At 38.5% G+C, this 17,100-nt stretch overlaps 1 protein-coding gene across 1 annotated transcript in view; it reads right to left on the bottom strand.

Annotated features, from left to right (window-relative positions):
* LOC119420171 (connector enhancer of kinase suppressor of ras 2) overlaps positions 1–17,100 on the bottom strand; it is a 64,999-nt gene that overhangs the window by 7,937 nt on the left and 39,962 nt on the right. Inside the window, exons 9-18 of the mRNA XM_037687550.1 lie at positions 16,611–16,757; positions 14,172–14,305; positions 11,118–11,320; positions 10,880–10,969; positions 4,193–4,383; positions 4,045–4,093; positions 3,742–3,920; positions 3,583–3,656; positions 2,151–2,222; positions 1,870–1,937 (exon numbers count right to left, since the gene is read on the bottom strand). Of these exons, the coding sequence (XP_037543478.1) occupies positions 1,870–1,937; positions 2,151–2,222; positions 3,583–3,656; positions 3,742–3,920; positions 4,045–4,093; positions 4,193–4,383; positions 10,880–10,969; positions 11,118–11,320; positions 14,172–14,305; positions 16,611–16,757 (1,207 nt within the window). The remainder of the gene's footprint in view (positions 1–1,869; positions 1,938–2,150; positions 2,223–3,582; positions 3,657–3,741; positions 3,921–4,044; positions 4,094–4,192; positions 4,384–10,879; positions 10,970–11,117; positions 11,321–14,171; positions 14,306–16,610; positions 16,758–17,100) is intronic.

Consider the following 17,100-nt stretch of genomic DNA (forward strand, 5'->3'; position numbering starts at 1 on the left):
TAACAACAAAAAAGGTTGAATCATGTCATCTGGACTTCGTTTTTTTTGTTAAAAAGAAACGTTTCGCCCCTCATCCAAGAGGCTTCGTCAGTCTGAGGCCTAGCCATCTGGTATTACCCAGAAGCCACCCTGACTCTTGTGTTTCAAGCCTGCCTCAGATACCCCTGAAGTCTGGCCTTTTCACCTGGATGACTGAGAAAACAAACTTTGTGTTTTTGAAACCATTAGTGAAAAGGCCAGACTTCAGGGGTATCTGAGGCAGGCTTGAAACACAAGAGTCAGGGTGGCTTCTGGGTAATACCAGATGGCTAGGCCTCAGACTGACGAAGCCTCTTGGATGAGGGGCGAAACGTTTCTTTTTAACAAAAAAACGAAGTCCAGATGACATGATTCAACCTTTTTTGTTGTTATATACCTGGATGACTGAGAAAACAAACTTTGTGTTTTTGAGACTCTCAGCTACTACCACACCAAATCTTAGCTTAATATCTGTAAAACTTTGGTCTCCACAGTGGAACCCTTACAGTATTGGGCTTGCTTAAAGTCTGTACAATTTAGAGTTGGTGAAATTGTCACGTTCTTTGTCTTGTGTCATTTAGTCTTCTGTGATCGTGTTTTACTTGTGTTTCCAGCTTTCCCAGTGTTTCTCCCCTCGTGCAGTTCAGCTCCTGTCCCTCCTACTCTCACCTTATCTTTATTGTCTTCCCCCAGGTGTTTGTCATTGTCTGTTATTAGTGTCTCTTTAAATACAGTGTCACTTTTATTGTCCCTCGTCCATGCGTTGTGCCTTACACACCAGTCATGCTTGTTTCTCTCCCTCCTAGTGATTGTTTCCTGTGAGTATTTTGCCGCCACGTCAGCCTTGTTTTGCTTTTTATAATAAATTATTATAATTTTACCTGCAAGTTCTGAGTTTTGGTTTCGCATTTGGGTTCCATTCGCCCAAGGAAAAGTTTACAAGACAGTGGTGAGACCAGCTATGCTGTGTGGTCTGGAGACAGAGACATGGACAAAAAGAAGGAGAAAGAACTGGAAATGAAGATGTTGAGGTTCTCCTTAGGAGTGACAAGGATGGATAAGATTAGGAATGAGATCATCAGAGGTACAGCACAGGTGGAACAACTGGGAGATAAAGTTAGAGAGACCAGAATGAGATAGTTTGGACATGTCCAGAGGAGGGACAGTGGGTATACTGGTAGAAGGATGTTAGAAATGCAGCTGCCAGGAAAAAGACAAAGAGGAGATATATGGATGCAGTTAGAGAGGACATGGAGGTAGTTGGAGTGAGGACAGAGGATGCAGAGGACAGAGATGGAGGAGGAGGACTTGCTGTGGAGATCCCTGAAGAGGGAAAAGCCGAAAGAAGAAGATTTGGGTTCCGTTCACCCCTTCCACCAAACATGACAGAAAAAATGTTAGCAAAATATTCTCCAAGATAAAACATATATACAGTATATTTACTTGAGAAATTGGAGTTACACAAAGACTCTTAAAAAGTAGTGGGCATTAAATACATTGTTTTCAGTTAAAAACGAGCTAAACTTATATAATGCGTGCGTGCGTGCGGACACAGCAGCAACTGTTGTAAACTTTTTAGACGATATCGTTTTCTGATGACAGAAATCTTTCATCACACTCACAGACTTCCACAATCTTTGTTCTTAAAGCCAGATATCTCCAACATAAAAGATAAACGCAACGGCTCCACGATGAGGTGTCAGAAAAGACGAGCCTCATCTGTCACTCCAAGAAGAGATTCGCTCTCATCGCAGCGGCACGTCTCACCGCCTCACATCATCTGCTGCTGACCCATAACCAATAAAAACAGATTTCTGCAGCTGCTCGAACAGGCTCTGTGACTAATCTCACCTTGATCCTGGCGCATTTGTTCCTGCTCCGAGTAGCCCGCAACTGCCATACTGAGGCGACTCAGCCACCTGTGGGGGAGAAACACATTCGTGACGCATTCTGGAATAAAAAAAACATGTTCTTGTTCATGTGTGTGTTTCTCTTTTTCACCAGTAACCATACAACATCACTCTGTTTCAAAGAGAGTGGGCAGTCAAGTAGAGAAATTCAGTTTTTGGACAATTGGTCTTTTATTGCGGCACTGTGGGTGGAGTTCAGATATCAAAGCCTTGTAAACTCACCGGGACATGTCATCTATATTTTCCGCAGCAAAGTAGAAGGTCTTTATCTTCGGATGGCAAGCCTTGAAAGCACTGAAAGAGAGCAGTTTAATTATATGTAAAATAAGAGAAAATTCTATAGCAGCATTAGCATATGAATACAGAATTAAAAAAACTGTTCAGACCAGCACAAAAACAACTATTTAAAGGACAAAACTAGCGTTCTTGGAAGAAATGTATATCACCCAATGTCTTGCATGCCAAAGTTTAAAACAATATTTTAAATGATCTGTGTTGGGGATGACCCTCAGCTACTACCACACTAAGTTTTAGCTCAAAGTCTGTCAAACTGACCGAGTTATGAGCAGTTTTGTGTTGGATTTAGTAGTTGGCAGCCATTTTGAATCCGGTTAACTCCAAAGTGAATCAGCTGTAGATGAACATCCACTGATTACTTTCTGAGAGTTTCATTAAAATCTGTCCACTGGTTCATGAGACACTTGTGAAGGGGCAGCTCTGGCTTAGTTGTAGGGAGGTCATCATCCAATCTAAGAGCTGGAAGTTCAATCCCAGTCCCTACTGTGTGCCCTTGGGCAAATCACTAAAATCCCTTACTGCACCTGACATGCTTATTGGTGTATGAAAGCGATATTTAAACATTTTATATGGGGTGTAAAATAAATACTGGAAAGCACTCTGAATGAGAAACGTTGTAAGAACTTGGACAGGTGAACAAGGTGCTACATACACACATGAACGACCTCTGGACATGTGGTCTGTCCTGCACCTTGAAACGGGTGAGCAGCACAAACAGAACTTTACAGTCAGCGGCTGTTTCTGTTGTTCTGAGTCATCTCGGCTACAACCACACCTAATTTTAATTCAACATTAGTAAAACTGACAGAATTACAGCCATTTCTGTGTTTTCTAAGGTTGATTAAATGTGGCGGCCATCTTGAATTGTATTGACTCAGGGGACTCAGTTATACAGTAGATGTTCGACTTATGAGATATTTTGCTAAAGGCAGACAAACACACAGAAGTTCAGATTTCCATCCTTATTAGGAAAAGTAATTGACTTCCATTAGTTTCTGTAACTAACTCTGGCTCTAAGCTAAACTCAATTCCTTAGCTCTAAACTCTCCTGGTTGTCTTAAGTTAAAAACTAATGCATGACCTGCAGCATATCAGTCTTCTAAAGTCTTTGGAAAACCTTTATCAATAGTAGTTTGGGCCGTCTTTGCCAAACAAAATATTTTATAGATGTAAACTATAGAATCTGATGCTCATAACAATATAAAGGAAATGGAACTATTTTCAAAAGTTGTGAATACCTTTGAATCATTAATGTGCAAAACAAACTTTTTCCTGACTTTATTGACTCCTAAGTTGTTTAAATTAATATCTTAAAATGAATCAAATTCTTGGCGCATCTGTGAAAATTCGAACTCACTATTTCCTTCTGCATTCAGAGGCACGGTCAATCTTGAATTCGGGGAGGCTGACAAAGCCCTCCGCTTTCTCATCCTGAGACAATCAGAGGCACAATCTTATTTAAAGCAACATACATGAGTCTGAGTTGTTCTTATACAGTAGGCAGCTCTCTCTTCACCTCTTCGTTCATGTACCAGTACAGACACGTGTCTTTCAGGATGAACCAGTACTTCTTCCACTTCTGCGAAAAATAGGTTTTAGCGTCTTTCTTCTTCCACAGCCAGCCCTGACAGTCGCCCTGCCCCAGGTCTCTGCAGGAGATCCGCCGTTTGCTGATCGACGCCATCGGACTTCCAGCTGCAGGTCGCAGCAGGGGAGCAGAGCAGAGGAAGGAGGCGGGTTAGAAAACACCTGCCCGTGTTTGGTTTCAATTCACATGTGCGTTCATGTGTGTCAAAGGAGACAAATTAAACACTTCTACCTTTATTTTTCTTCTTAGACCGTGTCAGCAGTGAGGAGCGCTCAAACACCTGCAAATTTAAAAGAGAGAGAGGGAGGAAAAAAAAATCAAAGATTAATCTTAGAGCAACTTCCTGGTCTGGTTCACCTGACATAATGAGGGGACTGACATGATACAGGGATGCAGAGTCTGAGCTGGATGTGGACAGGGCCACATCCATCTGGATGGCGGGGACCAGCGTGTAGTGGTTGGGGCTACTTCCTCGCTCCGTCTTCCTCCTGTTCTGACTCAGGCTGCGGCTCAGGAGGAAGTTCTCCCCGGGGGGTTTGTCCTCGCTCACAAAACGCAGCAGGGAATTCTCTGCAGGAGACAGAAGAAGCAAACGCTACACTGATTACTCTTTAAATTGTGATTTGAAACAAATTACGTTTATTCAAGTTTATTATGTGAATGCTGATTGAATTTTAAAAAACAGGATTTGTTTTTTTTTACTTTATTGCATGTTATTTGCAAAGTACATTTATTTATGCCATTCAAATATTAAAGCATTAAGCTCATTTAGGAGATGGGAGCCAGGACTTGTATCTTATAACCTTTAATTGTAACTTTTTGTAACGGTTTTGCACTTCAAAATATTTACCTATATTTACAGAAATCTAATCCCTTGAATATATTGAGATCTCTTTCATTCCTTCAAAAACATTTTTCTTTTTAAAAGCTGTTTCAGCATGCTGGATTTATATTTATTTATTTTTATTCTTATGCTAATTTTAGCTTTTGGTTGGCCTTTTAAAATGTTTAGCATTTGATTAGCCTTTTGTTGATTTCTTAACTTAAGCTGCTGTATTCATACCATCTGTTCACAACAGACTCACGTTCAGGCTGCTGTTTAATACACCGGATTGTATTTTACATTATTATTGTTTACTGTTTAGATCCTTGTATAATGTTTCTTTTTTTTAACACTTTTGCTATTTTGGGTGTAACTGGGACCATGAGCACACCATTTCGTTCCACCTCATGTACCACATGTGATGCGAATGACAATAAAGAACCTTGAACATTGTTACTTTTACCTAAACTTCTGATACTTTTAACTTTATCTGCTTTTAGCTCTCTTTTTACTACTATTAAAATCTAGCTGCCATTTTGCTACTATTAGCTAGCCTTTAGCTATATTTAGCTTTTACCTATTTTTTCTATATATATAGCTAGCGTTTCATTCCTTTTAGCTTTTATCCAGCATTTCTTACTTTTGACTTTTAACTAATGTTTTGCTTTCTTTTTTTTTTTTTTAGCTTGTAGAGAACATTTTCTATTTTAGCCTTTTAGCTAGTGTTTTATTTTTAGCTTTAACAACTCAGTTCCTGTTTCTTTAGCTTTTTTTTTTAGCAGTCATTTAGAAAAATCGCATTATTGTGTGTGTGTGTGTGTGGGGAGGGGGGTGTACACAAAAAGAGTGTTAATGGTGTTTGTTCAAGTGAAAACGCAAAAATATGTTGACTGAAGTCATCAGATTAATTTAATTTATTTATTTGTCGAAGCCAGAAGCATTGCCGATGTTGGTTCATGAGTTATTAGTGGCTTTCTTGTACAAATTTGAGTGCTTGAATTTATAATTCGGACCAAATATAACGAACAAAACCCAAAACAATAATTTTGTGAACACAGGTCTAAAGGTTTGGACCAATGTGTTTTTTAAACTGACAACTGCAGGCAGGTTTCCACCAAGGTTTTCTTCTCCTGTGTTACAGACAAAAACACCTCATGGTGTCAAATTATTTATTCTGCAAAGTTAATATGATTTTGAAGAAATGAAGCCTTATGTCCCCCACACATAGAAAGCAGTACGCGCTGTGCAGGCTGTGGGTTTGCAGCCCAGAGCAGGGGAGAAGGGCACACATGTAGGCAACAAACTGTGCCCAAGTTTGGAGATGGTTGCTGGGAGACCAAAAATATATCCAGAAAAAAAAGCTTTCCCATATGCAGCTAAAAATGCTGCATGTCTGTCAGATGGTCTAAGAAAAGCCCTGGAATCATACCGTCAAGGAGAAGAAGGAGAAAAGTGAGCTGCAGCGTAGGTTTACAACCCTCAGAGATTTTAAGCTGTTTGAGCCACAGCTTCTGTCCAAAGACTGCCTCCGTGTTTTCCTGAGGCTCGGAGAAGAAAAGCGTGGCATCCTTTAGCATTTTGGGCAGATTGCTGCACCACAAATCTTACACGTCAACCACTAATTAATTAGCTCATGAACACATTTGGACATTTCTCAACTTGATCAGATCATGGTCAATCTGACACTTTTTTTTTTTCAGTCCACAAATCCACAGTTCATGAGTGCTACGATTATTTTATACGCAGGTATTATAGTTCTTAGAGAAAACCTTGAACAGTTAAAAAAAAAATCTAAATCAGCTTTTTCATAAAAATCCAAATAGCCTAGATATCTCTGGTGCCGCTTTATCACTAATTGATTTTTCTTTTACTTGACACATCGCACATGTAGCAGCTTTAGTTCAGGGCACAGAGGGCAGAACAATATTGTAATAAATAAATAAATACACAAGTACATAGATTTTTGAATATTCTGTATATCTGCAATTAGATGGACTGTAAAAGGGATGTACTTATAGAGCACCTTTCTGTCTTATCAAGACACTCAAAGCTTTACAATCTGTGTCTTCATTTACCCATTCATACAGCGCTTTACTAGATCTGTACACAGAATAATCAGAGCTTTATCACATTCATACACAGATGGGGCACACATTGGAGGGAATGAGGGGTTCAGTGTCTTGCCCAGGAACACTTCAGCATGTGACTGCTGGTGGAATCGAACCCCCAACTCTCACATTGGAGGACGACTGCTCTAACCACTCAGCCACAGCCGCCTAATTAGAGATGCTAAAAGACACTGCTCTGCTATTTGTAAGCAAATAAATAGTATAAGACCACTAGTTACTCAGGAAATACTTTACAAATTAAATGTTAGGAATCAATGAGTCACTGTTCAAAATCAGATTGCTAATAAATTAAATGTTTTTTTTTTGTTTCCTCTGTTGAACTTTTCAATCCCTTCTGTTAAACCAAGTACATCTGCAATTCCTCACAGTACACCTTTTTCCTTGCATCAAACTAACCAGATAGAGGTTATTTTTATCATTGATTATTATATATATATATATATATATATATATTTTTTTTTTTTTACAGTGCCACTTACTCATCTCATTAATCTGTCCCTTACCAGTGAAAATTTTCCCAGCAAATGGAAAGTAGCTAGAGTTGTGCCCATTTTAAAATCTGGGGCACCGGATCTGGCACATAAGCATCTTGCCTGTGTTCGCTAAAGTTTTGGAGAAGGTGGAGGCTCACCAATTAATGAAGCACAGTTTGGTTTTCGTCCACGTCACTCCACAGAGACTGCTACTTGTAACTTTACTGAACAGGTCAAACCATCATTTGATCAGGGTAAAATAATTGGAGCAGTATTTTTAGACATTAAAAAGGCATTCGGCACACCTAATCATATTTTCATTCACAAACTATCAAATCTTAAATTCTCCAAGATAAGTTTACAGTGGTTTAAATCATATCCTGCCACTTGTGAGCATTTCATTGCTGGTGAGTAAGGCTCATTTCGAAGTCCTCTTCATTTTAGTCTCTACATAAATGCTTTGCCTGATTCATGTCCTGGTGCAGATGTTCAGTTGTACGCTGATGATGCAGTTGTGTATGTGGCTGATTAAAAACATCACATCGGTGTCAGCACAGCTGTCATGTTCTTCAGAGGCCATTGCAGCATGGTTTGACAAGTCCTGTCTTACCTTGACTGTTACAAAAAACCCTGTCAGTTTGCTTTTCCTCAAGGGCTTGGTCTTGGAAAAATGGCACTGATTTAGATTAAACATGAAGATCAATGGTCAACATATTGAACATGTTTCAGAAGTAAAATATCTTAGTTTTTGTTCTAAATTATCACGTAAAACTTGAATGTAAGCCAGTAAGCTCTGGTGAGCAGAGTAGCATAAGTAAATGTGCATATGTTTAAATTAATTACAGACCGTTTACCATTTAATAAAGCAAACAGTTTTATGCACTCGGTGATTTTCTCTGATTTAAGTTACTGTGTAACTTCTTGGTCTCAAGCAGCAGCTCCAACCATCAAGCCTCTAAGAATGATTTATAATAAAACAGTTAAGATCTGGGACAGAAAACCCATCAAATCACATCACTGTTATGTTCTTAAGAAACGTAACACGATGAATTTCGAAAACTTTGTCAAATTCTCTAATCCTACATTTATTTTAAAAGTTAACTGGACTGGCTCCTTGGATCTTCAGAGACCTTTCAGTTCCTCTCAGATCCACGGGCTCAGTAACTCGTGGAGCAGAAAGGAACTAGGGTTCCTTTTCGGAAAACTTCCGTGAGTCTAACAGCCTTTTCTGCACGAGGAGACAACACGTAGAATTCCCTACCTACATATTTAAATCTGATTTCTGACTAGAACCATTTTGATGATGTCATTTTGACGTGTTTTTAATTCAGTCTTATATTGTTTTAATGCTGTAATGTTGAGCATGCATCAGGATACTGTAATGTTTTATTCTTCTTAAACTGTATTTTGCCTGGTTGAAATTCTGCTGTCTTATCATTGAAATAAAGTCCAAAAAACTTTTTTTTTTTTTTTTTTATGTTAGAAAGGCATAAAACATAAAAAGCTACTTAAACACCAACTGATTGCAGCAACTGTGTGATCCATCAATTCACGCGCTGCAGGGGACAGTCTGAAGACAGACAGACAGCAGGCAACTGAGGCTTTTAAAGAAACATTTCACAAGGGGAGAAACTACATTTCCTTCAAAACGCAGATTGAATGCTGAGAGATTAGACTGCTGAAAAATTCAAGATAAAACAAGCAATGCAAAAGCTAAATTCAATAGTAGCTTAAAGCTAAAATTGGGGAATCTATTGCTAAAAACTAAAATGATACTTAAATTACTTAAAGCTAAAATGAACAATACAGTTACTAAAAGCTTAAATTGGCAAAACCTTAGCTAAAGGCTAAAATGAGCAAAAAACTTTAGCTAGAGGCTAAGATACGCAAAACAGTAGCTAAAATTTAAAATGAAAACTTGTAACTAAAAATTTAAATTAATAAAATTGTTTCCAAAAGCTTAAACTAGCTAATCCTTAGCTAAAGGCAAAAATTTGCTTAACAGTACATGAAAACTACAAAACCACAGTGGCTAAAATAAAAATTAATAAAACATGTCTGAAAGTTAAAGTTTTACCAAACATTAGCTAAAAGCTATAAACAAGCAAAACTGTAATGAAAATATAAAGTTGCAAAGCTTTAGCTAAAATATAAAACTAGTTAAACTGTTGGTAGAGGCCATTAAGAGGTAAAACTGTAGTTGAACGCTAAAATTAGGTTAACTGTAGGTAAAAGCTAACATTTGCAAAACAGTCGCTATAATCAAAAACAAAAACACAGTATCATATTTTTTGGACTACAAGGCGCACCGGATTATAAGGCTCACTGTCGATTTTTGAGAAAAATAAAGGATTTTAAGTGTGCCTTATAGTCTGAAAAATATGGTAGCTAAAAGCTAAAATTTGAAGAACTGTTCCTAAAAGCTATTTAGCAAAAATTATTGCTAAAATAATAAAACTGCAGCTAAAAGCTAGAATGAACCAAATTGTACCAAAAGCAAAATCCCAACTAAAAGTTCAAATTTATGACAGTAGCTAAAAGCTACAATAAACAAAACAGAAGCTAAAAGTTTAACTGTTAAAATGTAGCTAAACCTAAAATAAGCAAAACTCCAGCTAAAAGCTAAAACTATAAGAAATTGTTGCTAAAATCTAAAATGAACAAAACAGTTGCTAAAATAAACAAACTGGACAAAAGAGCTAAAATCTAACAAACCTTAACCAATAGCTAAAATGAGTAACACTGTAGCTAATAGCTACAAGGAACAAAAAATGAGAAAACTAGCATGAATTTAGTGACGTAGATTTCAGAGAACGATGATTTTGAAGGTTTGGGAAAGGTCTCAGTGTATTTCTATGGGGAATATCTTTGTAAATAAGGTTAAATAATTCAAAATGTATAAAAGTTACAAATACTAAAGTTGTATCGCACTATTTTCAATCAAATTAAACAGGTTGATAAATGAATGAAAAAGCACAAAGTATGGGGAAGTAGTATGGCTGTAAAAATCGTTTGAAACTATAAACGATAAAACAAAAACTGCTCAACTCTGATCAAACTTCCTGATATTTAAATCAACTGAATTGAATTGATAAAGAGCTGCTGTTTTAAATGATCAATACTTGAAGAACTTAAAAATCTACCGTGTGAGTTGTTACCAAGCAAGAAACTCTCAGCATCTTTGCACTCTTGCCTCTTGATAAATATAGCTTCATCTCGCGCTCTTCTTTAAAAGAAAAGTCAAAAGGAGCAACCACCTTCCTCCTGAGGACACAAACTCACTCGTCTCTCTTCAGTCTGATATAAAGCACTGCGATTTATACCCAGCTTAAACGCTCTTCAGTATAATGTGAACACTGAGAAAATATTTCATACAGTTGCCAGAGCAACAGTGAACTTTTTATGATCCAAAATGGAGAACAGCTGAGCTGAGAGAGGGATGAAGGAGGAAAGGGGAAAGCGATAAGATTGTGAACATATGGAGGAGAAAGAGGCAGGAGCTGATATCCAGCATGTTATCTGTTCTGACAGGCCAGCTCATGCTTCTTCTTCTTGGCTCGGAGATCTGAGAGGGTGAGGGTATTATGAGCTATCCGCCCCCTCACCCCAGCTTCCTGTGTCCTTCTCTGCCTCCCACTTACCTCTCCTGCTCTCCCTCGTCAGCTTCGTCAGGTCCTCGCTGTCTCCCACCCAGTTGTACTCCACCGGCATCGAGACGGGCCTGAGCCTGCCTGGAGAAACGAGGCACAAGGGACTTTAATATTACACATGTGGTGCTCCACGCACACATCAAACAGCTGGAGACACCCAAAAAAAATGCACACAGACCCCGTTTGCACGCCTTCGAATTGATATTTCACAATAAGATAGAGGTCCTACCATATGTGGGAGTGCTCCCCCTGCGGACTGACGACGCCTCCTGGTTCTGGTCGTACTCGTAGCAGTAGAGTATAGAATCCTCCTCCACCAGGGGAAACCGCCGCCGACATTCCTGGTCCAGGTAGGAGTTCGGTGACTCAGATCCCTCCGCGGCTTGGACGTCCATCTGATGATCCTCATCCTGCAGATCCTCCTTATCGTCTCTGATCAAAATGAGAAGACAAATGCACGTAAAACAAAAACAAGAGGAGCTCGAAACAAAGAAAAAGGTGAATGTATTTATAATAGTTTATAATAGGGACACAGGGAAACTTGAAGTAATTTGCAAATATTTAAAAAGAGCATCACTAAACATTTCCGTTTCGGTTTTATTGCTTCTACCTAACACAACCTGTATATGCCAAACTATAAAATTTATTTTAACACTGTTTGAATGTGTTAAATTCATGATTTATCGCAAATATTTCTAAAGTAGCACAAAATACAAAATAGACTACAACTGTCCCTCGCTACTTCGCGGCTCGACTTTTGCGGATTCGCTCTTTTGCAGTTTTTCAAAGTAAGAGTGGGTATGACATATTTGGCTGACTGATGGATGAGCCATGGATTGTTTATTTAAAATAAATTGTTTTAAATTATTTAGCACGTTTGTGCAGCCCACAAGTGCAGTGGGAAGCTCCCTCTGCAGCCTGTCATGATCTTCCCTCTGCCACCCACACATTTCTGCTCTTTGCTGCAGCAGCTTTGTGAAGGGTTAACCCTTTGCTGTCCAGATGCACCGATCGACCTTTGCCATCCAGGTTAAAATTCAAAGTATGTCACATCGTAAAATCATCATAATCACAAAATATAAAGGTGTTAAAAGTTTTTTTTTTTTTTATTATTTTAGAACTTCCAAGTTCAGTTGTTACAGTGTAATTGATCAAGAAGTACATTTCTGATCCATGCTGCTGCTGCATGAAGGGTTAATCCTTTGCTGTCCTGCTGCGCTTCTCTTCTCTACAATTTAAATTTAAATACTGTAATATTTTAAATAAATAATCCATATTGTATGGATTGTTTATTTAAAATATTGCAATATTTAAATTTAAATTGTTTATTTACACAGAAGGAGGGAGACTGGGAGTGAAACTTGAACTTGGACCACTGTATTTCACGGTTCTTCACTTATCGTGGGGGGCGTGGTCCCATAAACCCCGTGATAAATGAGGGACTTCAGATCTTTTGAAAAACGCAACTTTTCAAACCTGGCTTTTAAATCAATGAGATAATAGGCCATATTTCAAGAATCTATTTTTGAATCTTGGTCACTTTTATGTTTTTCTCAATATTTGTCTTATTTATTTTCAGTGTTTTGTACTTCTATACCTGTTTATCTGTAAATTAAACTGATGTTTTACATTTTAATTATGTTGCAGTTTTTGTATTGTTTTACATGACATTTCTTCATTACAGTTACAACTTAATCTCCTCAGTTCTTTGTTCCATTTATTGATAATTATCATATAATATTCATTAATGTTCAATTGTTTTACAATCCATATTTTATTAGACTTTGCTTAGAGATTTAGTAGTGAAAGAACGTTTTGTTTTTCTGTCTTTTTTCAGTTTTTAATCTGTAAATCCGTTTGTGTTACTCTCAGCTGCATGGAAATTTCTCTAAAAATGTTTGATTGATTTAATTTTTTTTTTTTCTCACTAGCTCTCTAATGAGGCGCACGTGTTTCTCCCCGCTCCCTGTTCTCCTCCTGCTTTTTTGTTCTCTGTCTGTGTATCGTTGCAGCTCCTATTTTTACGCATCTTGCAAAATGAAAACTACTGTTTTGGATCTGACCAACTGCACTTTCGACATAATTCTACTTGATCTAAGTTCTGCCTTCGACACAATCTGTCATTCTATCTATGGAGTTATGATAACAGGTTTTCTGTTTTTGGAATAGTCTAGATCCTGGTTTATTAACATACAAAGAAGACGGCCACAGCTAATTTGGACCTCGTCAGGCTGCTGTCTATGTGAAGGTCTGGTTCGTGCTTTGAGGACTCAGGCCACCTGCGGCTTTGGGACTCGTCAGCATGAAAACCATCTTGGAGAGGCTCGTAAGCACAGACCACTAGAATGCACCCTAATCTGGACCTTGGAAAGTATCAGTACAGACTCAAGGCTGACAAGAAAAATAGTCTGCCTGAATAAATCAACAATTGTGGTTATCTGAATCTCTTCCCGTCTGGCCTCAAAAAGGCAGACTTATCAATTTCTCCTGGGAAATGTGTACTGTGTAGAACTGTGCCGGCTGACCATCATCTTATCAGGACAATGGACTATCTGTTTAGTGCTTCATGGACCGCCTCGTCATAAATGCATATGTAACGTGTTCATAAATGTGCTTGGCTGGCAGAGTTTTTTTTGATGTCTTAAATCGTGTCATGTTAGGACAAGGTGTGAAGAGATCTTTTTTGTAATGCCACTACCCCTCTCCTCAAGGCTTTGTCCCTTTTTCTATCTAAAAAAATATATTTTGAAAAGAATAAGAAGGCCGCGCTATATAGCAGCAGCTTCATGCACTGCGTCCGTCTTTCGGACGACTGCACGTACATATTCTCGTTGTATCTCGGTGCATGATAATAAAGCTTATTCTGATACTGATTGATAAGTATAAAACTGATGCAAAATATCAAATGTGCTATGAACATTTTCTCATTTGCTTCTAACAATCTGCTGCTGTTAACCTCATGCACTGGATGAATGATTTTTTTAAAAATTCAGATAAAACAGAAAAATCTACTTTGAAAAAGTCTGAGTATAGGCGACATCTATATCTGTTTGCAAATATAGTTTCTCAGTTCTTAATTCATTCTGAATCAGTGCTTTGCTTCTTTTGAGAACAACACAAATCTGCAAAATGAGGCGAGGACTGAGCTGCTAATGTCTCCATTCTTTCAGAAAACAGATAAAAAAAGGAATCTGCACGGCGGTGTTCAACTCCAGAGCAAATTATTTGGTAAAGCCAGCACTGCTTGGGACCCTCTAAGTGTTTCAGATGTACTTGTGTTCACCTGGGGGTGTAGGGCTCTGCTGGAGGAGGCGGGATGTAGAGATCCTGTAGGGCGCAGCTACTCCTCCTGGACGGCGTGCTTAAAGTGCTGGTGGGCGTAGCGACGCTGCTGCTGGGGCTCTGAGGGAAAACGGGCTGTGTGTAAGTGTGTTTAAATGTGCGAAAAACACACAGAGAGACAGACGGACAGAAAGAAAGGAGGAGAGAAACAGTTACAGGGAATGACACAAAGAAAACTTGGACGTCACAGCGGTGGAACGTTTGTTTTGATCAGACAGTGAAGCTGGTGTCTCACCTGTGAAATGAGAAATGTTTGTAAGGTAGTTCAAACTGGTCCAGTCACCAGCCTCACAAGCATTATACGTATTTGCACATTTATCATTTTAATTAACTTTGAACAGTAATTTTACCACTTTGATGGGCCTACAATCACCCTGACATTTTCAGAATATCAAAACAGTGTTAGGATTAGTGTTTTGCAAGGACTAAAATGGCTTGGCAATCTGAGTAGGGCCAGGATCAAGGTGTATTGCTGCAATTTTAAAACAACTCCAGTCACAAAAAAATCATGGCAGTTTAAACAAATACTAGTTTGTAAACTGTTACAATGCTGTAAATTCCACATTCTACAATTATTCTCGTAAAATGTGTTGCTTATTTGCAAGCAAAATTAGGGTCAGCTGCAACACCCGGCAGAAACATCATAATGGAACGGCAGTGAAGTAAAACAGTACAAGCGATGCGCCTATGTCCCGTCGCTGAGGGATTTGAATAGTGAATGTTTGTAATTTTCAAGATGACAATTTTTCTGGACTGAACAGTAAACCTTAATGTTTTGGTGCATGATATTCAAATGAGTAGGAGTTACACCGAGGAGAAGAACAGAGGTCCGAGAGAATGCAAACTGATGAATCCTGGTGAGTGGAGGGAGTACCCAGTAATTTTACCCATCATCAGGGATAATGGCTGAACCAGAGGGTGGCCAATGATGGCCAAGGCCACCATAGAATAAACTTCGGCTACATCACCGGCCACCCCAACTATTTGAGCTACATGTTCTTTTAAATAATATAAAAACTAGAAAGAATAAAGTCCTCAAATGATTGGGGTAGCTGGTTTATATACTGTGTGTGTATATATATATATATATATATATATATATATATATATATATATATATATATATATACACACATACAGGGTGGCCATCTTGGATTTTGACGTGACAACCCAATTTGTAATAGGGACCTTTCTTACGTCTACATGCAGCCACACACCAAATGGAAGTTGGTACCTAACTAATTTTTCAAGTTCTCCAGCTCACAGGAGGAATAGACTGATGGATGAAGGATATTTCCAAATCCTCTTTGTTCAGTGATGGGCGACAAAAATAGCATTACCATTAACTGCCATTAAATCTTGAGATTTGAAGTGTTTTCAAACAGCAACGATCCACTTTATTCTGGAATTAACTGTGAGCTGGTTGATTCTGCTCATAAATAAACTTATCCTCCAAACTGAGTTCACTCAAAAAGCTATTTACAACAGATACCAGTTATTCCTAATCGTTTTCAAAAATCCCACTTCAAAAGGTCTGAACTATTCCTTTCATATGAAGCACTCAAGGTTATTTGCAACAGAACCTGCCATTTATGCACACTGCAGTTTATTTTACTATATATATTTAAAATTACTGGAAGGTTTAGACAAAAAAAAATTCTATCAACGTCCTTAATTTAATCATAAAATCTGAAAAGTTTCTAGTTTCTTTTTATTTTAAAATGTGTCCCTGAAACTGCCAGCTGAGGAGTAAATTTAGTTTCGGTGGAGGAGACAAGAATGAGGACGTGAGGGGAAAGGAGGTGAGCATGACTGTGCTTCAGGGCCTCAGGGGGGAGAAAACATTTTCTCTGGAATGGGTCTCAAAGAAAGCTTGGGCTGCTTTATTGCTTGTCCCTCTCTTTCCCGCTCATTCTGGTACTGGCACACTGTCCTAATAATGGAGCTGGTTTGGCTGAAGTAGGACAACAGATGCCACTTAGAGATGAAATGTTAACATCTGAATGAGTCATGCTGGAACCTTCAACCATTTAGTCACAAGGATAAATTTAGCTTCTGTGATCTGTATTATTCAAATCTGGTGATTGGTAAAAATAGTCAGGCATGTTATGATTAATATTTGCATATTACAACCGTTACTGGTGCTTTTAAAGCCATAAATAAACATTTTTCTAACATTGTGAATTTTAGCTTTAAAATGTTTGCTTATGGTTCTCACACCAAAATTTTCCCTCTATTTTGTTCATTTTTGGAGAATGCAGCGTATTCTTGTTTAAAGTTGGAGTTTATCCAGTCCTATTTGCAGTATGAAGACAGCAGCACAGAAATAAATCCACACAAACAGAAATAGTCACAAAGAGAGTGAAAGCAGTCGTCTCACCTGCAGAGCTAATGGTTTCCATCTCATGTTTTTGAGCAGAGCAGGGGTTGATGTGAGTGTGCTCTGTGGGCGTTTCTTCAACGTTAAGGTGACACCTGCAGGGTCCCCACGCAACAGGTTCACCAGGTTCTTCAGCTGCCAGCCCACCTAACAAACAAGGATAGCACAACTTTCTTTAACACACACAGTCAGTAACTGTCAGTAAAAATACACATGAATGTACATTAGAATAACCAGGTAATGGATAATGCAGGAGTTTAATACTTTTTTCTCTTTCGGTTTATCTCTTCAGCAGGGTTGCCACAGTAAGCAAACTCACACATGAGGTTCGGCTATTTTTCTCTGTTTTAGTATCCATCCATCCATCCATCCATTATCTTTACCCGCTTATTACATTTTGAGTCACGGGGGTCGCCGGTGCCCATGTCCAGCAATCACTGTGCGAGGGGCGGGGTACACCCTGGACAGATCGCAAGTCCTTCACGGGGAC

The sequence above is a fragment of the Nematolebias whitei genome, chromosome 14, assembly GCF_014905685.2.
Source record: "Nematolebias whitei isolate Nwh7 chromosome 14, NemWhi1, whole genome shotgun sequence".
Lineage (NCBI taxonomy): Eukaryota > Metazoa > Chordata > Actinopteri > Cyprinodontiformes > Rivulidae > Nematolebias > Nematolebias whitei.